The sequence below is a fragment of the Neovison vison genome, chromosome 13 (assembly GCF_020171115.1).
Source record: "Neovison vison isolate M4711 chromosome 13, ASM_NN_V1, whole genome shotgun sequence".
Classification (NCBI taxonomy): domain Eukaryota; kingdom Metazoa; phylum Chordata; class Mammalia; order Carnivora; family Mustelidae; genus Neogale; species Neogale vison.
The window spans coordinates 82,320,979-82,348,759 of NC_058103.1; the positions used below are offsets into that span (position 1 = coordinate 82,320,979).

The 27,781-nt window shown below is 44.0% G+C and overlaps 1 protein-coding gene across 4 annotated transcripts in view; it reads right to left on the bottom strand.

Moving 5' to 3' along the window:
- Positions 1-3,837: 3,837 nt before the first annotated feature.
- Positions 3,838-27,781, bottom strand: part of SQOR (sulfide quinone oxidoreductase) — a 67,983-nt gene continuing 44,039 nt past the window's right edge. For all 4 annotated transcript variants that reach the window (XM_044230160.1, XM_044230162.1, XM_044230159.1 and 1 more), the window contains exons 4-10: positions 24,739-24,792; positions 22,467-22,661; positions 19,560-19,769; positions 13,750-13,933; positions 5,941-6,008; positions 5,469-5,647; positions 3,838-4,156 (exon numbers count right to left, since the gene is read on the bottom strand). In XM_044230160.1, coding sequence (XP_044086095.1) covers positions 4,099-4,156; positions 5,469-5,647; positions 5,941-6,008; positions 13,750-13,933; positions 19,560-19,769; positions 22,467-22,661; positions 24,739-24,792 — 948 coding nt within the window. In that variant the 3' untranslated portion in view covers positions 3,838-4,098. The remainder of the gene's footprint in view (positions 4,157-5,468; positions 5,648-5,940; positions 6,009-13,749; positions 13,934-19,559; positions 19,770-22,466; positions 22,662-24,738; positions 24,793-27,781) is intronic.

Genomic DNA, 27,781 nt, shown 5'->3' on the forward strand with positions numbered 1-27,781 from the left:
GTTAGGACAAGGATGTTGAAGTCCCCTGTCTTATGACCCCCTGTCTCCCAGGCAGGCAAGCATTCCTAGTCTAAGAGGACGTTGTATTTGAGTGCTTTGTTCAGCGACCACAGTTAACATCATAATCTTCAGTGTCTGTGCTGAACTGCTGAAAGCTACACCTTGATTCATTTGCTTACCTCAATTCTGTGAAGTAGGTGTTACCACCCGCTCTTCAGGCCCCAAGGTGATGGTTAAAAAGCCTGAGCTGAATGCTGAGATGCTAGTGAATGGGTCAGGACCCATGAGTCAGGACCGGAATCCAGGTCTGCAGTTCCAAGTCCTGTGTTCTGTTGGACTGCCCTTCAAGATCTGAAGCCAGCAGGTACCAGCACAGCAACCACAGGTCCTGCCTGTCTGCAGCTTCTGCCCCCTGTTGGCCTAGACAGGGCCCCAAATTGTACTGAGGGATGCAGTCGCCGTTCTACTACGGGCAAATATGGGAAGCTATCACTTAATTTAGGGTTTTTGACGTGTGCTCTACTCCAAGGAAGTTAATTTAAAAATCAATATTGAGGGAGAAAACTATCCAGTATTTCACCATCCATCTTTCTCAACTGTCCCTTCTACCTCTCTGTTGTGAAGTATTAACCTTGACTTTCTCCTGCTTATTACTGACAAGCATTCTCGGCAGTTAACCTAACTAGAGAGACCTGGTTTTCATTAATCCACTCAAAGAGCTTCAGCTTGGGGGACACCTGGGTGACTCAGTCGGTTAAGCATCTGCCTTCAGCTCAGGTCATGATCCCAGGGTCCTGGGATCATGGGATCAGGCTCTCTGCTCAGTGGGGAGCCTGCTTCCTCGTCTGCTCCTCCACCTCCTGCTCTTGCTCTCTCTCAGATAAGTAAAAGCTTTAATTTAAAAAAAAAAAAAAAAAAGCTTCAGCTTGGGGTACCTGACAGCTCAGTCCATTTAGCATCTGCCTTCAGCTTCTGTCATGATCTCAGGGTCCTCAGATGGAGTCCTACATCAGGCTTCCTGCTCGGCAGGGAATCTGTTGCTCCCTCTGCCCCTCCCCACCTCCACCGCTCACTGTCTCTCCCTGTCTGTCTCTCTCTCTCAAATAAATAAAATCTTTAAATAAATAAATAAATAACAAAAACTTCAGGTTATCCAAAGCATTCCTCTTGTTCCTTCCTTGCCTGAGATGATCACAATGAATTCATCCTGACTGAAAGCTCCAAGTGGTGTCTTAGGGCATGAAGAGAGGACTTTGCTTCAAAATCAGACTGGAGTTATCCAGTGCATTAAAACAATCAGAGAAGCTACTCTTAAATGTTGGATTACAAAAGCTACCTTCCTCAAAAAGAAAAAAATTCCATGTCTTTGATAATTTTGTTTGTAGGATTGTTGCAGGATTATGTGAGGAAAGTATCTAGTACTGACTATGCCCCAATTCTCTACTAGGTATGAGACATACATGTGTTACATTAATTAATTAGCAATTCTCTTAGCCAACACAAAGGATCTGTGCTCCTCATATAACTAATTACTCGCCAGTCTACTCTCTACAACCAACCTCTGGGTCTTCAACACATAGGAAGTATAAAATACAAATAGTACTTGCAGTGTGATTTTTTGTTTGTTTGTTTGTTTTCAGAAAGTTGACATGTGATAGTTAGGTCAACAGAGAAAAAGACACCAAGACTTATTAGTTGCTATAACTGGGGGATGGATTTGGAGTCATTTTTATTTTTTGTTTATCTCTGTTCTCTACATTTTCTACAAGAGTCAGACATAGAGGATGCCTGGGTGGCTCAGTGAGTTAAGCCTCTGCCTTCAGCTCAGGTCATGATCTCAGGGTCCTGGGATTGAGTCCCACATCATCGGGCTCCCTGCTCAGTGGAGAATCTGCTTCTCCCTCTCCCTTTGTGTTCTCTCCTTCAAGCTTGCTCTTACTCTCTCTCAAATAAATAAATTAAACTCTTTTTTTTTTCTTAAAGTTTGACATAAGAAAAAAACACTAAAAATGTTTTTAACAGCAAAAAAAATCTACTAAATCTGAAACCATGTCCCCCTTGATGACAAGTGCTACTTCCCTCCCTGGACCCCAGTGGTCCCTTAACTGCCATCCCAGCTCTGTTATTACACCCATAGCTCGCCCAGGGCTAATGCCAAGGCAGGAATTTCAACTCCCAGGAAGAAGCTCCTGGGACAAGGGGAGGGGACCAAGGAGAGATTGCTCAAATCAATAGTTCCAGCCTGGTGTCCCTTCGGTATTCTGAAGGCATCAGCCTCTGAGTGAGACAGATCTCTGCACAGGGCAGGACCTGTAACCTCACTCCAACAGGGACCCCCCCACTGGAGAAACTAGCCACCCTCACCTCTATCCTGGTCTTACCCCCTCTTCCACTACCTGATCCAGTAACTGGAGGCAGTCCCAAGGGAAGGTCTCTCCCTTGGCCAACCCTACATTTGTGGTTAAGGAGATAAGATTTCAAAGATCAAGATTTTCTGGAATTCTGGCCAATAGCGGTTACTGCCTCCTCCAGCGTTGGCAATAAATTCTGCCCAGCATCATGAGAATCCAAAAGCAACTCCCTGATGTTTGGAGATTTATTCAGAATGCATGATCGTAAGTGGACCCAGGAGGCTCTCTGGTTCACTCTGCAAAGGGTTTCAAATTGACTTGACCTCAAGCCAATGGCGTCCTCAGCCATTCCAAGAATCCCAGCCCATGCCTAAAAATGCAGAAACCGTCTTCACCCGCACTTTTGTCCACATCCAGGGAGAAAGTAATGGCTGGCTCTTTCCAGGCCCTCTTGGATCTTGCAGAGGAAGGTCATGGGAGGTGAACAGCATCCAGCTCTCCCTGATTTCACATGCCTGCGGGAATGGGCAGCCCACTAGGAGCCAGCCTGCAGCCACCTCAGGAGGGAGTCAGAGTAAAGGGCAGAATAATCCTGCCCCCGCCTGCTTCACAAGCACTGGGTGAATGTGCAGGAGGTGATGAGCTCCTTTGCTTTCCCTTTCCAGGCCTGAGGTGGGGTGGGAGGCAGTGAGCGCACCTGTGAGAATGGTCAATATATTGTCCAAACAGGACATTTTGGAATAAAAGGGGGCACTGTTAATAGCTCTGCTAGGATAGCAGATGTTAGAGAGGAATACTGCAGACAAGCCAGAGATGTGGCTACCACAGAAAACATCTTCCTTCCACGCCTATAACCAGGGGTCCTCTGCTGGAGTGGTGCCCTGTACCCTCTGGGAACAGGGGCCACTGAAGAAAGTCTGCTTTCCGAGCCAACCAAGGTCTTATCCAGCAAACCCTCCCACATCCCAGGAAAAGAGGAGGAAACTATCCCATAAACCTCAGAAGTCTGGGCAGAGCACCCTCTGTTCACTGCTGCGTCTCCCAGGCCAAAATCATGTGTGGCAGGTAGAGCGTGCTTTGTAAATATTTGTTGAATGAATGACTGAGTGCCTGAGCAGTTTCTCCAGTCATCAGCAGAACTCCAGGAAATCAGAAAGACTTAGCAGTCCTAGGTAAGTAACATTGTTACCTAAACTAGGTAACCGTTCAGGTTTGAACTCTGAATGGTTGTAACAGGCAGTAGCCACCAGCCCCCCGAAGAGGGGGTCTATGCATCCCGTGTTTAGGGCTGTCTCACACACACCGTTTGAAATAGTATTTTCCCTGGAGTGACTTTTCTGTGAATCCAAACAGACTCTGGGGAAATTGCGCCAGCTGTCCGTGGGACACTTAAAAGTAGGCAACAGGCAAGCTTCCACCACCAACTCTGGCTCCCAACAGCTATAACTTTTCATCCCACCAGTCAAGATAAAACTGTCTCATGGAATCCCAATCAATGGCAAGCTTTTATTTAAAAAATAGAAATCTATCCTCTCATTTGAATATTTCCAAAGAATCAAACTCATCCGGGGCAGACCACATGTTGGCTATCCAGAGGAACTGAAAAGGGAGGCATTTGGTCACCATGATCCAGCAATTAAGTCTTTGCACAGGGTTAGGTTTTAAGTTCTTCCTGCTGCTCTTGTTCAGTCAGCGACTATGATTTGGGTTCAGAAGCCATCCAAGGAGAGCGAGGGTTGAGCCCTCCTTAACTCATACCCAGATGGAACACCTTCCTCAGAAAAGCTGGTCCTCCCCAGTAACCCCTGGAAGAAATGACAGAGAAGATTATTTGCATCAGAAAAGATGAGGGAGACTTCAGCAGCAGGAAGTTGAAAGGGAGGCGAGGTTGCTCCGGAAGCCTGCTTCTCAGCACGGAAAGCAATGTCTGCCTAGTGAAGTAGAAAGATCCCATGACCAGAAGGGGACAACCTACTTTGGATCCTGGCTTTAACACAGACTTGCTGTGTGAGCCTGGACACGCAGACTCAATTCAGCAAACTGGTATGAAGTCTTTGCTGCAGGCAAACTGCAATCCTCTCTACGCTCATTAGCTCGTAAATTAATTATAGGTCAGGGTTTCTCAACCTTGGCCCTGCTGACATTTTGGACCAGATATTTCTTTGCTATGGGTCTGTCTTGTGCATTTTAGGATGTTTAGCAACATCTCTGGCCTCTGCTCACTAGATGCTCCTAAGCATCCCCTCCATTGTGACAATCAAATACGTCTCCCAATATTGCCAAATGCCCCCTCAGGGGCAAAATCACCCCTGGTTGGAAACCACAGGTATACATATCCTGATTTAACCATCTCTTAAGGGTTTGGACAAGTGAAATGAGATTGTCACTTTTGGGACAAAGAAGAACTATTAATTTTTATTCTATTTACTGAATGCCTACTATGTAGCTGTCTATGTGTCATCTCATTAATCCTCATCCTGTGAGGGAGGCAATGTTCCTTTCATTTTATAGATAAGAAACTTAAACATAAAAAAGAAAACATAAAGAAACTTAAACAGAGTGTTTAAGCAACTTGCCCTAGGACACTCAGTTAGTGAATGGAGGAAGCAGGACTCAGACACAAGTCTGACTCCAAAGCTATGCTCTTAATCACTAGGTTTTCTTTTTCCTGGAATACAATAAAAAACAAGGGTGGCAGATGAAAAAGTATTTGACACGTGGAAGTGATTTACTACTACTACTCCTCCTACTACTACTCCTCTACTACTACTATTATTACTATCACTATTAATCTAGCACCAAGAGAGAGAAAGGGCATGGAAAACAGATTTGGTCACTGCCAATAATGAAGAAGGGAAGAGGCTGCCTCCCCCTGTGGCTGGCAGATGTGGAATGACTCCTTTCTTTCACCCAGAGCGGCCTCTTTCCCACCAAGTATGTCTGAGGTGAGAAGACCCTAGGCCGCCATCACTCATCCAGGAGAAAACACAACAAAGCAGACACCATCTTCCAGTTCTGCTCTGGGTCCTGATGGCTCCTACAGCTTGAAGTCCTCCTTGAAACAACCATCCTGCACAAGTCGGTGAGGTGTGTCTCTACCCTAAACGATGACCTTACCTCAGCATCATATTCCAATACAGGAAAGGCATCAGGTCGGCCTTCATGAGGTACATGGTAAGTCGCTCTCTGCTCTGGTCAAAGGGGAAAGTTTCCAGCGGCTGAGCATTGTAGTCGAACTCCGCAAGAATCACACGGTTGTAGCCAGTCACCAGTGGACACGAGGTGTAGCCATCGTACTAAATTTGCATGTGAGACCAAGTTGGAAAGTGACTTTTTTCATGGTATGACAGAAATACTTGAGAATTTATGATTTACTCTAGAGAGGGCAATTTTCTTCCTTTTTTGTATATTTTCATTTTTTATACAGTGAAAAATGTAAATTATCTAACAAAAATACATACTAAAGAGGCAAAAATTAAAGTGCCCGTATGAAAGAAACCAATTAACAAAATGGCAGATTGTGGGAAAACACTGCTTTCACACAGAAGAGATGTTAATTGAGCTAGAGCTTCTTATAAGGCATACAAACCTTTTTCATTGGTTTTTGATTCTTCATAATCAGAGAAATTGTTCTGTCAAGTATTCCTGACTGGGCAGCTAGGAGAGAAATGGAAAAGTCAGAAAAGTATAAGCATCTAGGTTTTCTAAGAAAACTAAGTTGTAGGGCGCCTGGGTGGCTCAGTGGGTTAAGGCCTCTGCCTTTGGCTCAGGACATGATCCCAGGGTCCTTGGATCAAGCCCCACATCAGGCTCTCTGCTCAGCAGGGAGCCTGCTTCCCTTCCTCTCTCTCTGCCTGTCTCTCTGCCTACTTGTGATCTCTGTCTGTCAAATAAATAAATAAATATCTTAAACAAAAAAAAAAAAAAGAAAGAACGAAAGAAAACTAAGTTGTAGATAAATACCAACAAGTTAAGAAGCCTTTATTCCCTATCCGTCTAGATTTTTACCTGGAACATGGCTCACCTTACCACTCAAAGTTCTGGCTAACAGAAGGGGTTCTTTAATTCACCAAAGGCCCACACAGATGCCTCTGTAAGTTTGAAACTCAAGAGCCAGTCCTATCTGAACAAGAGAACTGTAACAGTGGCCCTACCCCAAACCCAGTTCCCCTTCTCCTAGGGGTCAATGGTTGTCAACTTGGCCTCTGTGTCCAGAATCCCCTAGCCTATTCGGATGGCCCTCTGTCCTTGTTCAGACGGCCTCAGATATATTCAATTGGGCCAAACAGTAAGTTTTTCTTTGTCCTAGAATGCCCTGGCAGAGGCTGGACCAGATGTAGACAGTCAGACAGGTAGACGGATGTTCTTGGTTTTTTTGTTGTTGTTGTTCTTTTTTTTTTTTGTTCTTTTTTTTTGTTGTTGTTCTTGGTTTTTGATGGCAAGAGTGGAAGGCTGCCTTTTCTATTATGAAAATATTCAAACTCTACCATTCTTGCTCCTTCTATCCTATCAGATGCTACTGTTTTTTTCCTGGAGTATTTTCAGAGCAAACAATCACATCAATTCACCCATAAATATTTCTGTGTATATCTCTGAAAAATGAGGAAATTTTATTATTTTTTTAAAAGATTTTATTTATTGGGGCACCTGGGTGGCTCAGTGGTTTAAGCCTCTGCCTTCAGCTCAGGTCATGATCTCAGGGTCCTGGGATCGAGCCCCGCATCGGGCTCTCTGCTCAGCAGGGAGCTTGCTTCCCCCCTCCCCTCTCTCTGCCTGCTTCTCTGCCTACTTGTGATCTCTACCTGTCAAATAAATAAATAAATAAAATCTAAAAAAATAAAAAATAAAAATTTTATTTATTTGACAGTGAGAGTGAGAGAGCACAAGCAGGGGGAGCGGCAGGGAGAGGGAGAGGGAGAAAGAAGCAGGCTCCCTGCCAAGTGGGGAAGCCGGATATGGAACTCAATCCCAGGACTCTGGGATCATGACCCGAGCTGAAGGCAGTGGCTTAACCAACTGAGCCACCCAGGCGCCCAAAAATGAGGAACTTTTAAAGTGTGAACACAATAGCATTTCTACACCTGAAACACTAGCAATAATTCCTTAATATCCTCTAATCCCAGTCTGTGTTCAATGTTGAATAATCAAACTGCCCTTTTAAAAATATAAGGCAGTTTGTGTCTCTAGAGGTAGAAAACTAGATTTACTTTTGAGGAAAGATGGGTTATGTTTATGCTGTAAAATGTTCATTAAAGCAGTTTTTTTTTGCAATCCCCAAAGTCAGGAGTCAAGAAACTTTTTCTGTAAAGGAGAATTATATAGGGTGCCTGTGTGGCTCAGTCGGTTAGTGTCCAACTCTTGATTTTGGCTCAGCTCATGATCTCAGGGTCGTGAGATGGAACCCCCCTCATCGGACTCCATGCTGGGCATGGAGCCTGCTTAGGATTTTCTCTCTCCCTCTCCCCCACTCCCAACTCCTTCTCTAAAAAAATACAATAAAGAAAAACTTTACATCTTGTGGGCCCAGAGGACAAGAGGCAAATATCAAAGATATTATATAACAAGAGAGAAAACAAGACAAAAAATTATTTTAAAAATCCAAAATATAAAAATAATTTTTTGTAATACAGGTCTACTAGTGAGAAGAATGGAATTCTTTTTCTGACCCTCAGTGCTCCCTATCATCAAACTGATTATAAATGTTAAACGAAAGAAATCATTCCTACAAAAACAGGCAGAACATTGCACCTGTCCAGCAGAGTATAATTTCCTGATGCCCAAATCAAAAGAGAAATAAATGTTTTTCCAAAATGTGGAAGTTCAAAAAAATGAGGAGTAAATAATTCTGCTTAAAAATATAAACTGGCTGGGGTGTCTGGGTGGATCAATCAGTTAAGCATCTGAATCTTTTTTTTTTTTTTAAGATTTTATTTATTTATTTGAGAGAGATAGTGAGCATGGTGGGGGGTGGGCAGGCAGAGGAAGAGGGATAAACAGGCTCTCCACGGAGCAGGGAGCCCAATGTGGGGTTTGATCCCAGGACCCTGCGATCATGACCTAAGCCAAAGGCAGATGCTTAGCAACTGAGCCAGCCATGTGCCCCAAGCATCTGACTCTTGATTTCAGCTCAGGTGATGATCTCAAGATCATGAGATGTAGCCCCGTGTCACGCTCTGTGCTCAGTGAGGAGTTTGCTTGACGTTCTCTCTCTCCCTCTGTCCCTCCCCCTGCTTGCACTCTCTCTCTCTCTCTCTAATATATAAACTGGCTGTCCTCATTGTTTTAACATATCTAAAGATCCTATTTCCATTTTGGAAAACTTTGTTCCCTTTTGAAGGCCACAAAGAGTTTGGAATCTTTACTGAAAGACCCAAGGAGGCCTCTGCACCAGGACATCCAGGCCACCAGATGAGGAGAAACAGGGCCCAGCAGGTACCACCTGCAGAGAGGCCGGGACCCAGGAAGCAGTCACACTGTGAAGTGTCGGGTATCCAGGTTTAAGGTGTGTGTGCATGAAAGTGTACGGGAGTTGTAGGTTTTCCCTGTATTATAATCCCCTTCTGTTATTCCCATACCTTCCGTTAACTTTCGTTAAATATCACATCCCGGTCTTGACTGTGGTGTGGGTAATGAAAGGACAATCTTCAGAGAAAGAGGTCTGAGCGATGGGGAAGCTAGATTCAATGTGGCAACATGGGGTCTCACTCAGAGTAGCACAGTGGTCTGGAATGAGGTTCGACACCTGGCTGAGTGGCAAGTAAGCCAAGGATGGGTTATGGAACAAGTGAAAGCCTTGCTAGGGCTACTCAGGACACCCAGGAAAGGGAATCTACTGAGCAATGTGGATCCACTTAGGGAACACTGGGACTGCAGTCATTTCATCGCTAAATTGTGAAGTGACATATATATATGCATTTAACATGAATGAATGAAAACATTCACGCTGTTTGAAATGCAAATGGACTGGAAACAACATAAATATAAATTAAAAAGAGTAGACTCATTAAATGAATTCAGGAGCAACCATACAAATGCATACAGACTGGGAAAAAAAAAACAGATGTAAAAACAATGGGGACACTCTCTAAGTGGTTAGGGGGAACACAGAAGCAGCAAATTTTCCACTTAAAACATTTTGTGTAGGGGTGCCTGGGTGGCTCAGTGGGTTAAAGCCTCTGCTTTCGGCTCAGGTCATGATCCAAGGGTTCTGGGATCAAGCCCTGTGTCTCTCTGCTCAGCAGGGAGACTGCTTCCTCCTCTCTCTTCTCTCTCTGCCTGCCTCTCTGCCTACTTGTGATCTCTGTCTGTCAAATAAATAAATAAAATCTTTAAAAAAAAAAAACTTTTTGTGTAATCGTACTTAATATTATCTCTTCAGAACAGTGAATATAATGTGTCTGAAGTAGGCCACACTCTGGGTAATCTGTGCCTCACGTGTACCCACAGGCATTCTCCACACATAAATTCAGCAGGTTACATTAAGAGAAATGTAAATTGAGAGTATCGTCACACAGTCTGCCTGTAAATCACAAAGAGAAAAGATATCTTTATAGTAGAGAGAACTGACAGGCACCCCTTTACCCACTGATAAAATCTAGCTTCACCAAGGATAAGACAAGCTAACATGGCGGGCCCCTAAGGGGAGGCAGCGGCAGGAACACAGTCTCATGTGTGGAGGGTCTTGCCAAAATGGATCACCTGAATCTAATTTTAAGAAGACCACCAAACAATTCTAAATTATGGGATGTTCTACAAGACAACCAATCTCAACTCTTCAAAAAGCCAGTGTCATAAAAGTGAAAAAAAAAAACAAACAGCCCTTAACTGGCTTATGGATTTAAGGGGGGGTGATGTGGGGGTCATAAAGGCCATTTTTATGAAAACTGGAGAAATCTGAACTGGATATGAGATGATTATATTTGAGACAATACAGTGTTCGATTCCTTCGACATGATCATGGTCTTATGGATATAGAAGAGAAAGTCCTTGTTTTGTTTTGTTTTGTTTTGTTTTGTTTTTAAAGCGAAGGTCAAGCAAAGCTTTATTTCACACCAAGCATCAAGAATCTAACTGAACGGGGCGCCTGGGTGGCTCAGTGGGTTAAGCCGCTGCCTTCGGCTCAGGTCATGATCTCAGGGTCCTGGATCGAGTCCCGCATCGGGCTCTCTGCTCAGCAGGGAGCCTGCTTCCCTCTCTCTCTCTCTGTGCCTGCCTCTCTGCCTACTTGTGATTTCTCTCTGTCAAATAAATAAATAAAATCTTTAAAAAAAAAGAATCTAACTGAACGTTCAGGGACGCACCTCTTATGAGAGGGCGACCCTTCTCTGTTTCACAGACTAGTTTTTGTGTTTTTTTTTTAAAGATTTTATTTATTTATTTGTCAGAGACAGAGGGAGAGAGAGCGAGTGAGCACAGGCAGACAGAGAGGCAGGCAGAGGCAGAGGGAGAAGCAGGCTCCCGGCGGAGCAAGGAGCCCGATGCGGGACTCGATCCCAGAACCCTGGGATCATGACCTGAGCTGAAGGCAGTGGCCTAACCCACTGAGCCACTCAGGCGTCCCTCACAGACTTTTTTTTTTTTTTTTTCCCCCAATTTATTTATTTTCAGAAAAACAGTATTCATTATTTTTTCACCACACCCAGTGCTCCATGCAAGCTATGCCCTCTATAATACCCACCACCTGGTACCCCAACCTCCCACCCCCCCCGCCACTACAAACCCCTCAGATTGTTTTTCAGAGTCCATAGTCTCTCATGGTTCATCTCCCCTTCCAATTTACCCAAAAGCACATACCCTCCCCAATGTCCATAACCCTACCCCCCTTCTCCCAACCCCCCTCCCCCCAGCAACCCACAGTTTGTTTCGTGAGATTAAGAGTCACTTATGGTTTGTCTCCCTCCCTATCCCATCTTGTTTCATGGATTCTTCTCCTACCCACTTAAGGCCCCATGTTGCATCACCACTCCCTCATATCAGGGAGATCATATGATATTTGTCTTTCTCCGCTTGACTTATTTCGCTAAGCATGATACGCTCTAGTTCCATCCATGTTGTCGCAAATGGCAAGATTTCGTTTCTTTTGATGGCTGCATAGTATTCCATTGTGTATATATACCACATCTTCCTTATCCATTCATCTGTTGATGGACATCTAGGTTCTTTCCATAGTTTGGCTATTGTAGACATTGCTGCTATAAACATTCGGGTGCACGTGCCCCTTTGGATCACTACGTTTGTATCTTTAGGGTAAATTCCCAGTAGTGCAATTGCTGGGTCATAGGGCAGTTCTATTTTCAACATTTTGAGGAACCTCCATGCTGTTTTCCAGAGTGGTTGCACCAGCTTGCATTCCCACCAACAGTGTAGGAGGGTTCCCCTTTCTCCGCATCCTCGCCAGCATCTGTCATTTCCTGACTTGTTGATTTTAGCCATTCTGACTGGTGTGAGGTGATATCTCATTGTGGTTTTGATTTGTATTTCCCTGATGCCGAGTGATATGGAGCACTTTTTCATGTGTCTGTTGGCCATCTGGATGTCTTCTTTGCAGAAACGTCTGTTCATGTCCTCTGCCCATTTCTTGATTGGATTATTTGTTCTTTGGGTGTTGAGTTTGTTAAGTTCTTTATATATTTTGGACACTAGTCCTTTATCTGATATGTCGTTTGCAAATATCTTCTCCCATTCTCACAGACTAGTTTTTAAAGGCAAAGGCCATGCGGTCGGGCCTGGCCACACACAGGTGGCCAACTGAGTTACAATTCACCCTAGTAGACATTTGACCCAGCCTATCACCTTGGTTGGGATTGGTGCCCAAAAGGCTCCCAAAGGGCAGGGTCCATACTCCTTGGTAACCAGGGAGACAGTATGCATCCCCCCCACTGATCGGATGTCTCCACCTGGCCTGACCCATCCTTGTATCTGGGCTTTGTTACCTGGAGCTGGTTTCCAGGACTTGTTTTTAAGTGAATCCCCTGGGGGAAGGGGAGCAGGAACAGTTGAACTTTAATGAAAGCCTCTTGCTAAGTAGGTCCTTATATTCCCCCCTTTTCTTTGGAGACTAGTCAAATCTTTTGACTTTTTAGCCAGGTCTATACCCCCCACCTTTTAACGGCTAACAGACTGTTTTAATGACTCCAGTGTGATTTACCCAGAAACAGTATTTCTCTCCTAAGGTTATGCAGAGCCTCCCCTTCCTTTTATTAGAAACGGTAAGTTAAGTACCCCCCTTTTTATTTTGCAATTGTTTATACCTCCCACCTGCATCTTAACAACAGAGGCAACAATGAATTTAATGAACTCATTGTTTTTTGAGTCTTAGTTTTAGTCCACGATCGGTGGGGTCCATTGGCAGCGGATGGTCTTATGAATATAGAAGAGAAAGTCCTTGTTCTTAAAGAGATATAGGTTGATGTACTTGAGGGTGAGGTATTACTACGTCAAAACCCACTTTCAGATGACTCGCCAAAAAAATATACATAGAGTAATCAAGCCAATGTTACACAAGATGACTGCCGGTTAATATTTAAAGGCTATCAGAATATTCATTGTACTTCCCAATTTTTCATGGTTTGAGATTTTTGAAATCAAGAGTTGGGGGGGCAATGATTATTAATAATGATAAAGACATTGAGTGGGTTTCCCAGAAAGCCCTTCATGGGTTGCAGTAGTGAAAGTAACAGCCAACCTGTTCTATGGGTGTGCAATTCACACAAAATACTCTCATCCCAGCCGCAGGAATGTCTGTATTTTACAGCACCCGGAGAAGACAGTTGTCTAGAGAGGACAGCATCTAAAAGCCAATTCTCCTCATCACTGCTAGTGCAGAACATGGAGGGAAAGAATTTAGTTTTCCAGGCTGAGGCCTTAATCGCGCACCAATGATGGCACGCTCCACTGTATTTGTCCTACGAGAACAATTTTCTGGTCTGCAAGCTTTCATTGACTTGCATGTGTTTTCTGTGGAAACAAACACTTCCCCAGCTTTACAGTGTTTCAAGCTAAGGAAAAATAGCCAACCTGCCTTGTGTCAGAGGCAAAAAGGAGGCCAAGCAGAGGAGTGTGGCGGGATGAGAAGTGATGGAATTCCAGAGATCAGGAAAAATGGTACCCTCTCCCAAATGGCCCCTGCCCGGCAAACCACTTCTCGGACCCAAACAAAGGCAGATGAGGTCAGGAGGCTCTTTTTTCCTCATAGGATGCTAAAACTAAGTTCACAGACAACCTGCTTCTGTGTCAGGGTGTTGGGGTAGCTGTGTCAGGGTGGCTGAAATCATTTCTAGGCCACGGAAGGTTTATTATTAATGAAATGCCATTTGTGCCAAGCTTTGGTTTTTGTGATGACAGTGACTTCGGGGTGACATCATTCTGAGAGAGTAAGAAACCTAGCTCATTCTCTTACCCACTGCGGCTGCGGTCTTTGACGTGGGAAGGTTGGTGCAGTCCCCGATGCCGAAGACATTGGGGTATTTCTTGTGTTGAAGAGTTTCTTTATCGACGTCCACCCAGCCAGCAGCATCAGCCACAGGACTCGTCTTGAGGACATCTGGCGAACTCATGGGTGGTGTTACATGAAGCATTTCATACTACAAAGAAGGAAAGCATCCACATTGGTGTTTTTTCCAGTTATTTGTCCAGCCTCAAAAGTTGTCCCCCGACCTCCCTTATCCAGACACTGAACCGTGCACTACCTACTTCACATTTGCACTAATCCACGCCTTCTCCAAGGTCTTAAATGCTCCCATGCAGCGTCCTGATAAAACAACTAACCATTCTCTTGCCTGATGTGGTCTCCCCGTAGAAAGCTGATGTGATCCTTCTGGGCAGGAGGGATTGGGAATCAGAAACACCGGAATGAACCTCACTAACCCTGATGTGTCTGTTACTCCTAAAAAAAAAGGACGTGGTGGTTCTCAGTTGCTCTCTCCCTGATCCTTGGCTGTCTACTTGCAAAGTCTGGTACTTTGGTTTTATTTTGAAAAAAAGGTGCTCAGAGTCCCCCAAACCTGTAAAAACTGTGTGCAGAGCTGGTAAGGGAGCACCCTTCCCAAATACCGGTGGACTTCCAAAATCCATGAAGGAAACCAACAGAATGCCAATTTAAGGTGAAATAAAGGGTGGTGAGAATATTCACTAGCATTTTGGAGGAGAGAGGAATCTGATTCAGTGAAGGGTTTACTGAACAGTGTAGGAAACAGGGTGGATTTTTTCCCCCACTAAAAAAAATCCTATGTCAACCACACCCTCGGCAGCACTGCTCTAACCCACCATGATCAATTCGGATGGCTCATTTAATTTTTTTAATTTATGTAATACCTTTTTGTTTATATAACATTTCTGCAGTTTATCCTTTTCAGTCTTTTTTTTATTATTATTATTTATAAACTCTAGCGATTTCAACCTGATTTAAGAGTCCCAAAACATTTCATTAAGGTGCAAACTTTAGCCTCATAAGACAATCCCGGCTTTCTGACAGTCCATAGGTCCTGGCTTCCATAAGGAGGTCCATGCCCTCGTTGGTGGGACAATTATGGCAATCATGGACAGCAGAAGGAGTTAAGGAGGTGGCTTGTCTTTATTCCCATTCTCAGCCGGTTAGAAGTGTAATTAGCCCTAAGGCAGAACAGTGCTGTAAATAGCCAGTACTCCTTTCCAAGGGGATCTTGGGTAGTTCTTTATTGGCACAGGCCCCTGAGCCTGCGTCTCCTAATGACCATGGAAACCGAGCACATGACTGCAGGATAATGTATGAAATGGGCCACAGCCATCAGCCACCAAATTACTAAGGCTGGGTCTGTTTTTCTATTGTTAACCAGAACTACTTTTTTTTTTTTTTTTAGCCGAGGGAGAAATCTTACCAGAGTCATCTCAATCCACTGGCATCAATGTGCTTAAATTTCACAAGTACACATGAATTCCATACATCTTTGCTAGAAGGAAAGTTAAATGTTTCCATATAATCATCATAAAGGCATGAAGTTTTATTTGAACTAAAATCCTACAAAAGATATACTAAGGTCTGCTTTACAGATGTATTGAAAATTAACATTGGCATTTAGCCGTAGCTTGTCCTTCATACATTATTTCCACAAACTGTGTATAACGAAGAACTTGGTTCTCCTTCATCACCAGAAAATAATCTATTCCAAATAGCGGTTTTGAAACTTTCATGTTGAGAAGCAGCATTTGGGAGGCTTGTGGGAAATGCAGGTTCCTGGGGCCCACCACCCCCAGAGCCCAGTGCAGCAGGTCTGGGTGAGGCCCAGGACTCCACACTCTAACAAAATCTCAAACAAAAATAGAGATTCTGACACACAAAACCTCTAGGTTTCTTAGAAGCTCTGGCCTGAAGGAACAGGTTTGTTTACAATGAAAAACAGGGGGCGCCTGGGTGGCTCAGTTCTTAAACGTCTGCCTTCACCCCACAGAGCCCCGCGTGGAGCCCTGCACTGGACTCCCTGCTCAGCAGGAAGCCTGCTTCTCCTTCTGCCTGCTCGTGCTCACTCTCTCTCTCCGACAAATAATAAAATCTTTAAAAAAAAAAAAAAATGAAAAAGAGAATGTCATTATATGGACAAGCCATTTCACCTTCCATTTGCTTATCTATAAAGAAATACATTATCACTGACCATTGAACAATTTAGGCTATAGGCTTTCTTTTTCTTTTCTTTTCTTTTTTTTAAAAAATCTTTACAGTGGTGATTCTCAATCCTGCCTGTACATGAGAATTATCAGAGGAAATTTTGAAACTCCCAATCATCATTTCACACCCCCCAAACTAATTAATTAAAATCTGTGGGGGTTAGACTTAGCCATCAGAACATTTAAAAGCTCCCCAAGTAATTTCCATGTGCAGTCAGGGCTGGGAGCACTACTTCAACACCTTTTAGAAGATTTTTTGAAATCCCTAGTTTAAGTGGGGTTGGGTTTGGAAAGAAAATCTGACCTGAAATCCTATCACTCAAAGGGGACCAAATATCCTTCTTCTTTATAAACCCTTTAGAAGAATAACCATTTAGGGGCGCCTGGGTGGCTCAGTGGGCTAAAGCCTCTGCCTTCGGCTCAGGTCATGATCTCAGGGTCCTTGGACTGAGCCCAGCATCAGGCTCTCTGCTCAGCGGGGAGCCAGCAGAGTCTCTCTCTGCCTGCTGCTCTGCCTACTTGTGATCTCCGTCTGTCAAATAAGTAAATAAAATCTAAAAAAAAAAAGAAGAAGAAGAAGAACCATTTATTTATCCAAGTCCCCATCCACAACTTCAACTATCAAGATCACAGCTGAGAACTGGAGTAAAAACCACAGAATAACAAAATTAAGTTCATGCACTCAAAGGCATACACTTTGCTCATATAACTATGCTGGGGGCCCTGACTTGTAGCCCATTCATTTTACTTTACAAAGAATTGAACAAGTTTGGCTATCTCATTTGCCAGTCAATAAAGAAGGAGCAGCAGCAGCTTAGATGAGCTGAAGCTGGAGGGACCTTCTGAAGTCACTTAAAACTGCCTGACAGCCAGGAAAAAAGAAAACTGAAAAGCTAAAAAAAGGACACATACAAAATTAAATAACAGAGTTGTCTGAGACCCTTTTGGAGGTGATAACTAGCCCCAGTAGGCCCTAGGAGCATAACTATATAAAACGCTATTCAAAGGGGCGCCTGGGTGGCTCAGTTGGTTAAGCGACTGCCTTTGGCTCAGTTCATGATCCTGGAGTCCGGGGATCAGTCCCACATCGGGCTCCCTGCTCAGCAAGGAGTCTGCTTCTCCTGCTGACCTCTCTCTTCTCATGCTCTGTCTCTCTCATTCTCTCTTCCTCTCAAATAAATAAATAAAATCCTTAAAAAAAAAAAAGCTACTCAAAATTAGGACCCTGAGCTGTAGCAAGCAGGTATCAGATGAGCCTGGGACATCCTGTGACACCAGAAAGCATGAAAGTGCTCAAAAATATGGCAGCAACAAGTCACAAGGCCATCGCCATCTTGAAAGGGCTCCTACTGACCAAATCTGGACAATGTGAGCACCAAAATAATTATGGACAGTAAGGAATTATAAACTATTGGGGGTTAAAACAAAATTCATGAGTTCATACCAATAACTAATGAATTAAGAGAGAAGGGAGGGCTTTTGCAGACAGAATGCTAACAGCCTACTGTTAAAGGTAGAGAAAATGCTTAATTGGAAAAAAACACCACTTTCCAACTGCCATAGTAAAGACTGGATTAGGCAAAAATGATCAGTGGATGGTAAATCCAGTGGGAAACTTAATGAGGAGGGAGTACAATGTTTGCTTGGCCTTAAGGTGTTTCCCCACAAACTTTTTTTTCTTTAAGATTTTATTTATTTTTTTTGACAGAGATCAAAAGCAGGCAGAGAGGCAGGCAGAGAGTGAGGAGGAAGCAGGCTCCCCCTGAGCAGGGAGCCCGATGCAGGGCTCGATCCCAGGACCCCAAGACCATGACCTGAGCTGAAGGCAGAGGCTTATTAACCCACTGAGCCACCCAGGTGCCCCTCCCCACAAACTTCTTATTAGTAGCAAGAGGGGAAAATGAATAATAGTTAAATAGTAGAGAAATTGGGCCATCTCTTGACTGTTGATCCAAATGAACATCATCAATGAGGGGCAGTTGACCACTGTGTGCTCTCAAATGTGATACCCTAAAAAGACAGTACATCGCTTATACAGTACACTTCAGTCTAAAATGCACAGCCAGAAACTGATCACAAGAAAACATAAGCAAACCCAAAATGAGGAGCACTCTATTAAAAAATGAAGCAGTGTGAGGTGGTCTGTATTATTCCAAAATATCAACCAAGGAAGGCCATAGAAATGTTCCAGATCAAAGGATGCTCAAGAGACATCCCAATTAGAGACAATACCTGCCTGTGGACTGGGTTCTGCCCTGGAGGGAGAAAAACACTATAAATGCTACTAGGCCAATCAACAAAACCGAATATAAACAACAGACTAAAATATTGTGCCCATGCTAAGTTACCTGAATTGGTAACTGTACTGTGGTTATGTAAAAGAATAGGGCTCTCTTAAAAGATTAACAGTAAAGTATTTAGGTAAAGGGCCATGCTATATGAAGTATATAACTCACCTTTAGAGGCTCTGAAAATATATTTTATTATATTATATTATATTATATTATATTATATTAGGAGAGAGAGAGGTCAAATGATAAAGCCAATAGGGCAAAACCCAATAATAAATGAATCTAGGTAAAGGCTATGCAGCACACAGTTTTCTTTGTCCTGGTTTTATGTTTGCAGCTTCTCTAAGTTTAAGATTATTTGCAAATAAAAGTTTAAAATTATGACCTTGAGTCATCAGTAACATTTTAAATGAGAGTCAATACACACCACTTAAGAAAGGAAAGATATGTGCAATACATTTTAGAACAAGCCTGCACTAAAAAGCTTAAAATGTGAAGTTTTGATGTTTAGAAGATTCGTCGTTGGCTCACTTCAAAATTCCTTTTTTTAATGGAACCCTTCATTCCTCTAAAGCTGCAGAATGAATAAAATGTCACTGTGAGCCGTTTTCTCATTGCTAATGGCTCTTGCCAGCGTGCTGTAAACAAGTGATTCTCCCACGGATGCTTCTCCAGATGCCTTTACATCCTGCTCTTCAGCCTCATACACGTCTGCAGAAGGACTATTCTCGCGACACGGAAGAAGGAACAGGCACACGGAATCCAAGCCCATACACAGAGGCTCCATCTTTCCACATCAGGGCATGGCTCTGCAAGATCCTGCAAGGATTCTGAAGTGCCTCCTCTTGTGCACAGGTGAAAGATGTTTAAAGACACCCCTATCTGTCGTGAACAACCCACAGGCAGGGCTGTTTCTCCATAAAACAAGACAATCACCAAATCCTCCTTTGAAGGAAGCCCTTCCTGAACTCTAGGCAAGACCTGAAGTCATCAAATATTTTTGGCTACTTCAACTGACTCAGGGGAAGAAGAATGGCGATACAAAACAGGATCAAAAGGCACCTGATACCAGTAGGTAAACGCTCCTCAGCTCCCAGGGACATCGCCTCTTGCCCCTTTCTCCTTCCGGTCTATTCTGATCCACCCCCTCCCCACCCCCCTGGTGCGCTCATTGTAACCAGCCTCCCCCAGCACAAGGATGGCAACTGGGAGGTGGGAGGCACGATGTCGCCAGCATCCAGAGGTGCGTGGGGCTGACAAGCTTCTCTCCCCCACTCACTGAGATCACTTGGGTCTCTCCAGGTTTGTCCAGATTCTCAAAAACAGCCTCCTGTCTATCAGCTCGGACTTCGATGAGGTTTTGCTTATAGTTAACGGTGAGGTTCCGCTCCTGGATGATCTCCTGCAGGGCAGCTGCATACTTCTTAACCCCAAAAATGGTTCCAAGAGAAGTGTTGAAAATGATATTGGCCTTGGATCGCTTCCCTGTCTGGAAAAAATGGAAAGAACAGAAACAATCAACATCAAAGCATTACTCCAGCCACCTTTTCTTTTTTTTAAAGCCTAGACAAGAGGGGTGCCTGGGTGGCTCAGTTGGTTAAAGCCTCTGCCTTCAGCTCAGGTCATGATCCCAGGGTCCTGGGATCGAGCCCCGCAATGGGTTCTCTGCTCAGCGGGGAGCCTGCTTCCCCTTCTCTCTCTGCCTACTTGTGATCTCTGTCGAATAAATAAGTAAAAAATCTTAAAAAAACAAAACAAACAAACAAAAAAACACCTAGACAAGAATTAAAAGAATTAAAACCCTCAAAAGAGAGCTCACCAGCTTGCTCCATCACTATACACTGGTGGGGCAAGGTGTGAACCAATTCACTATCTCCTTATTTTCTGTCAGTGACATAGGAACTAAGTGCATATTTGAGTCAAGGGTGCCATCCATGTGAAGGCCAGAGATGAAGTCAAGTCCAGGGAAAGACAAGCTGAATTGTTTACTGATATACTCATTTGTTCATCCACTCAGTCAGTATTTAATGAGGTCCTAGAGGTGACTGGTACTGTTATAGGTGCTGCGGGAACAGCAGTGACCACAAAGTTCCCATCCCATTGCCTCATACATGCTTGTATTGTTCATATGTTTCAGAGGCTGGTATTTTCCCAAATGCCTAAGATCTCACAGGGCCTGAAAGAGAAACTTCCTCTTGGCCATCTAAGCCTCGATAGAAAAGAGTTCGCAAAGAGAAGTCCAGGTGGGAAGAAGCAGCTAGTCTCTCTTTTTCTTTGTTCAGCTCCTTTTGGGATTTGTTCATCTGGAGCACACTATTTGCTTGTCTGTTCATCTTGAGAGAAAGAAAGAGGTTGGGGAGGCACAGGGGAGAGGGAGAGAGAGAATCTCAACCAGACTCCACGCCAAACACGGAGTCCGATGTGAAGCTCAACACTGGGCTTGATCTCATGACCCTGAGATTATGACCCTGCAATCATGACCTGAGCCAAAAATCAAGAGTCAGATGCCTAACGGACTAAGCCACCCAGGTGCCCCTGGATCACACTATTGGAAAGAAGTTATGTGGGTAGAAACCTCAAAAGCCTGTGCCATCCAGTAATTCTCATGACCCAGAATGACATTTCTTAGAAACAGAAACAATGACTCGAACTGTTCCTTAATTCCCCCGGGGTGGCTGGCACAGGTTTGCATAACTCAGGTGAAGGCTTCCCAGGGTGGGTTCCAAGCATTGCATTCAGACGGCACTTCTGTCCCAGCTACCCCTCCCCTTCTCTCACCTGCCCCTTTACAGAACCACAGGCTGCTCTGAATCCTGCCATTGCCTCAGGTCAAACTACACTGCAATAAACCAAATGTGACAACCCACACCTCGGTAGGAGGCCGAGAGCAGCTTCCTGCTGCTTCGGGCCAGATGGACTCAAGCTGCCGACAGGGGCCTGGACATGCTGGAGGCATGTGGAGTGTCCCCACCCAAAGAACTCTTTCCACCCAAGTCTGAAGTTCTAGGTCAACACTTTTTTTTTTTTTTTTTTTTTGCCTTTAGAATTGGCATTTTGCCTACTGTGTTTTTTAAGATGTTTATCAAGAGCCAAAAAATATTCATAACCTTGAACCTGAGTGAGAGCAATGGAAGATACTGTTTCTTTTCTTTTCTTTTTTTTAAGATTTATTTATTTATTTATTTGACAGAGAGACAGAGAGCGAGCACAAGTAGGCAGAGCAGCAGGCAGAGGGAGAGGGAGAAGCAGGCTCTCCACTAAGCAGGGAGCCCAATGCAGGGCTCGATCCCAGGGTCCTGGGATCATAACCTGAGCCGAAAGGCAGCCACTTAACCAACTGAGCCACCCAGGCGCCCTGAGGATATTGTTATGTGAACAACCAATTATTCAGCTACATGGAAAAATTTAAACAATCTCTAATGTATCTCCCCAGTAGATGTCTATATAGACATTAAAATTATGTTACAAAGATTATTTAATAACAAGTAGCACATCAAAATTTGTATGGCATGATTAAAAACATGTTAATAAAAAAAATTGGGGCACCTGGGTAGCTCAGTCACTTAAGGCTCCAACTCTTTTTTTCTTTTTTTTTTTTTTTTTAAAGATTTTATTTATTTGACAGACAGAGATCACAAGTAGGCAGAGAGGCAGGCAGAGAGAGAGGAGGAAGCGAGCTCACCACTGAGCAGAGAGCCCGACATGGGGCTCGATCCCAGGACCCTGGGATCACAACCCGAGCCGAAGGCAGAGGCTTTAACCCACTGAGCCACCCAGGTGCCCCAAGGCTCCAACTCTTGATCTCAGAGTCCTGAGATCAAGCCCTTCACTGGGCTCAACTCTGGGCATGTATCCTGCTTAAGATTCTCTCTCTTTCCCTCTCCATCTGCACCCCCACATGCTTGGGTGCACACTCTCTTTCTCTCTCTCTCTCTCTTAAAAAAGGAATGTATAGGGAAAAAATAGAAGGACATGTCAAATTGATAACAGCAGCTATATTAAAGTAATTGGATTACAGTGACTCCCTTTTTTCTATTTTATAAACTCCCAATTATATAACTTGGTGGATACATAATAAAAATTTATAAATAAAAAAGATATTTTGACATGGATAAAATGGAATTCTGGCATTACTGGATCAGCACCGCCTGCCCTCCCTGTCTCTATCCCTAGGGAGGAAGCGTACCTTCCGGAAATAGGCTTCTGACAAATACATTATCTTCTGGGGCGCTCCAGCACATTTTACAGGGGTATTTGGGAAGGTAAAGATGGCATTGCCTTCCTTGAAGTCCTGCAGAGCTTTCCATGTCTTCTCCACCGTCTTCACTGAATAATTGGACCCTATTTTGGGATGGTCAAAACCTTCAGGTAAGCCTTTGATCTGCAAGAAAGCACACAAAACAATTATTTCTTAACAAAACTGCAAATTCACAGGTATAAATTTTCTAAGTGCAAAACTCTTTTTTAGCGCCTTCGTTCTCTGCCATTTCAATAACCAATATTTCAGTGCAATTGTGAGGCCCCAGGATTCACACACACTGGAGTAGGCAAGAGGGCGAGGGACCTGCTAAGATCAGGACTGTGGTGCCTGGAGTCAGGAGCCAAACCACAGAATGGACTCCGGCCCACGGGAAGGCCTTTGCCTTGCTGGCCTTGGGAGTGTGGTTTGAACATATCTCTTCCCACCATCAAGGTGAGGACAAGAAGCCAGCCACGCTTCCTTTTTGGAGAATCAGTTGCCTTACTGGGAAGAAGGACAGGCAGAATCAAGGGCCATATTGTCAATAATCACAAACCTAAACTACCCTTTATCAGTTGTACCAACTCTTGGTAAAGGCAGTAAAGGCTGACCATTAAAAATATAGACTTGGGAACCACACCGATCTGGCTTGAGTCCCAGCTTTTCCACTTACAAGTGTTATGACCCTGGGTAAATACCAAATATCCCTAAGCCAGTGGGTCTCAAGGGCAGTTCCTGGGAACTTGCTAGGAATGCAAATGATCAGTCCCCACCCAGACCTACTAATTCAGAAACTCAGGAGCAAGCCCAGAACTCTGTCTGGCTCTCTGGTTGGTTCTAATGTACACCGAGTTTATGTTCATCATCTGTAAAATGGGTGTAAAAGTAACTGCTCCAGAGGGCTGTTGGCAGAAGGATATGAGACCACACACAGAAAGTACTTAGAAAAATGGCACTTAGAAAAATGGCACCCACGCGGTAAGTGCCCCACAAAGTGTCTGTGTTCCTGCCAGTGAGATTAACTGGACACTTGACTTGGCTACTAGAAGGTTCATAGAGTGCTGTGAAGATGGCTGAGTATCGAGCACCAGTACTTCCAGCAAGAGCACAGAGGAGCCATCAAAAATCAGTGATGAGGGTGGGCTGGTCCTTCAGGACATCCCAGGCTGTTCTCCAGACTGTAGGGCAACCACGCGACACGCACCCCTCAGCTGTCAAGGAAACAGTGCTAGGATCTCCTCCACGAGGCTCAGTGTGAAAAGCGGCTATTCCTCCGATTATTGACCATTATCTCCTGCTATAGTTTAAGTAGTTGTAATAGCAGCAGTTTCAATAGCAATAATTCTCACTATTATTATTTTTATAGAATCTCCTCATATTTTAATGTTTCTGAAGTCTCAGCCCATGCTAACAGTGGATAGTTGTTCGCTACAGGCCTCTGGGGCAGATGGGGAAATCATCCTGGATCCTAGACCCAGATGAGGGAACTGAAGAAGAGCGAGGTTGAGAGACCCACACAGAACCAGATGCCGAGACTCTGGACCGTCCCCTCTTGTGCCCTCCATACCTCCCGGTTCCTAAAGCAAAATGCACTATCCAAGGGATAAATAAACAGCTGATCTCGTATCTCCTTCATTACTTGTCTATAGTTTGAAGAGGTTATTGTTAAGGAAAAAGGTGCCAGAAAGCGGTAACCAAGTTTGTTTTAGAAGACTGCTCACAAAGGGCACTTTATGACCCCTCATCCAAGTCAAGTTGCTTCCCCAGGAACTCTGGAGCAGAGGAGACAGGGACAGTCAGAGAAAGAGAGGCAATCTGATCCCCCCTTTGGCTGACCAGGCCAGGGAGCAGGACATCATGGTGTAGACACCCCGTGGAACTGAAGGGAGAAAGAGACAACTCAGTTCTACACAGCAAGGTGGCTTTCTTGTGAGTCTGGAAAAGCCTGCTGTTTTACAAGAATTGCCATTAGGGTATGGACATGCGAAACTTGGATTAAAGCTTAAAGCTAAAACATATCATCATCGTTGACATTGTCTACAAAATCTTAAAGATTTTTTTAAAAAACCATAAAAAGACCGCTGTGAAAAGAAAAGCTAAAAGAGGATCCCTTAGCACCCTTTCCTGCCAAAATGAATACAAAGCAACTAAATGCAGCATTTGAACTTGGCATAAGGAGGCCAGTGCGACACAGAAGTAGTTTAGTTTAAAATCGTACCTTCTCATAGTCCAGCTGAATCCCAAGAGCAATAATAAGGTATTTGTAGGAAATCTGCAACACAAACAATGGTATTTTAGACCAGGATCCCAGAAGTGGCAGCCCAAGGGGTAACTCAGCCCCAGCCCCATGCCTCCATTTTCTACTGAGGACGCCTAGAGGCTGTGGGTGATGGGCAGGGCACAGGCAGGGAGTCCCGCTCCTATCTGCCATCATGTCTGCCAGTCTGTTTCTCACACCTCAGTGCTTCTTTCTCACACCTCAGTGCTTCACAAGCATTGAATAGCCTGCCTGGCCCCCAGAGGGCTTGAGACTCCTGTGTTTTTACACAGTGAAGAGGGATACAAAGAAGCAGACTGTTTGTGTGGTGCTTCTGTTAACACCTCCTCAGCTGAGGCGCTGAGGAGTGAGAGAAGCACTTCCTAATCTTAAAAGACAATCAGTTTTAAAATGTGTGGAGTCAACTGTGAATCCTTGGCTAATCTGACCTGCCATATGGATCGGATCGATATTGTAAGTGAGAAACTGCTATTTTGAGGGTCATGGAAAAGGATGTGATTTAAAATCCCCTCTTTAAATATGGGTATTGTGGGGCATCTGGGTGGCTCAGTCGGTTAAGCGCCTGCCTTCGGCTCAGGTCATGATCCTGGAGTCCTGGGATCGAGTCCCATGTTGAGCTCCCTGCTCAGCGGAGAGTCTGCTTCTCCCTCTCCCACTTCCTGCCACCCCCCACCATGCTTGTGCACAAGCTCTCTCCCTCTCTGTCAAATAAATAAATAAAATCTTTTAAATAAATAAATAAAACCTTTTAATTAATTAATTAATTACTATATTGTGATCACTCATGCCAAAGGCAAAAGTTTCCATAAGTATCATGATGGGAGATGTGGGTTTAAGAGCAAAAGGAAGAAAGCTGAGGCCAGAAAACATAAGCAAGAGAGATGTAAAGAAACAGGACTTGCCTAGAAAATTGGAGGTGGAGAAGGATCGTGATACAAGTCAGGAGCCCAGCAAAGTTGTTGTAATGAATTGGGTTGGTAATGAATTGGTAACGAAATGGGTTGTAATGAATTCCTGTACTCAAAGGAGAAGCAGAGCAGCAAGATGGGTAGGTCACAGTTGAAGGGAGAGGACTCTAAGACCTGAGAGTGCTCAGCTCAGGCTGAGGAACCAAGGGCAGGAAGTTTCTGCAGAGGCCCTGCCCTGGGATCCAGGAGGCTCAGCTCCAAGGTCACCTCCACAGTGAGGCCTCCCAACGATTCAATTCCCCTCCCCGCTGGCCCCTTCTGGGAGCTTCCTTAGTGTGTATGATGCTTTATAGAACTGGTTGCATTATATAGGAATAATATCTTCCCTCCCTACACTGAGTACCCCAGACAATAAAGGTTATGTCTTGTTCAATATTCCTGAAATTAAAGTGAGGAACTCAGTCATGTTTCTTGGATGGATGGATGATTTCAGTTGTTTGTGAAATATGTAATTTATCAAAGCACACAATAACATACACATCTTCCTCTGTATGATGTACCTATCCATAGAGCGCTGTACCCTGAAAATTCCTTGTTCCATAGCACTGTACCAGGCCCATTAACTACCTGACTGAGCTATGCTGAGTCTTCAAGGTCAGTGAGGTCAGATGGGACATGGGATCTAGGGGGTAATAATCTATAGGCAAAACATGAACATGGTCAACAAGAAAAACCTTTGGTTTGTATGCGCCCTGATTGTTTAATTACAGTATAATATTGATTATTTTTAAGGACTGGTAACAGACAAGCTTAATATTATGGAAAGAAAATCATTAAGGGAGAATAAACCCTAAGAGAACAAAGAACAAAAAGAAAGCCTTAAGCCTTCTGAGTAAATTCAAGTTTCCAGGCCAGATGATTTAAATTCTAAGGAACTGCAAAAACTTGTAGACAAGACTTTTGAGCAATTATAGTCAACAGTGCAGTCACTGCCAGAAGGCTCAATATGGGCACCTATTCTCATCTTCTACAGGAAGTGGGGGCAGTAAACTCTGATACTAACAATCTCATAAACGGGATTTTCTCCATGGTGAAATTCCAGACTCATCTACCAAATAAATGTCTCCTGGTGATTTGGAAAAAGAGCACCAAATGGGTTCACAGACTGCAAACTGCTTTCAGTCAGTCAGGGGTTAAGAACTAGGCCAGCTCACAGAGGATACCTAATAAGTATCTCCTTTTTCTTTTTTTTCTCCTGTGTTCTTTAAAAAATAGTAAGAGTAACATCTCTTGAGCATTTACTCTGCAGGAAACTGTTCTGAGTCTTTCGTATGTTTTAATTTGTTTAGTCTTCAAAACAACTCAGTGAAGGTGGTATTATAACCATTTTTTTTTTAGATTTATTTATTCATTTTAGAGAGAGAGAGGGATGAGGAGCAGAAGGAGAGGGACAAGCAGGCTCTGCACTTAGCACAGAGCCCAGTGCAGGGCTCAAACTCACGACCCTGAGATCATGATCTGGGCCGAAATCAAGAGTCAGATGCTTAAGCAACTGAGCCACCCAGGCACTCCTTATTAGTCCCATTTTATACAGGTAAAGAAACTGAGACACAATTTGCTCACAAATATTTACTGAGCATCTCCTATGTGACATACTGTGCTAGGTCCTGGACATACAACATTGAACCAGAAAGAAATTGTTCCCACCCCTCCAAGAACTCAGTGTAGTGGGTGAGATAGGGATTATCAGATAATCATAGAAATAACTACTACATCACAGAATGCTGTGATAGCTGGTCAAGGGGGAATCTGACCTAGTCAAGTAGGTCAGGAAAAGCTTTCCCAAAGGGGTATATCTAAGGTAGAGATGAGTAGGAGTTAGCTAGGAAAAGAGATTAAACTCAGCATGTGCAAATGGCCTGGGAAAGAAGGAACCCGAGACTTCTGAGGAAATGAGAGGGAAATGTGCTGGAGCAGAAACTATGAGAGAGAGGGAGAAGGAACCAGAACAAGGTTAGGACTGGAGAAGGACAAGGGCCAGTCCAAACAGCCTACAGGACACATTCCAGACAAGC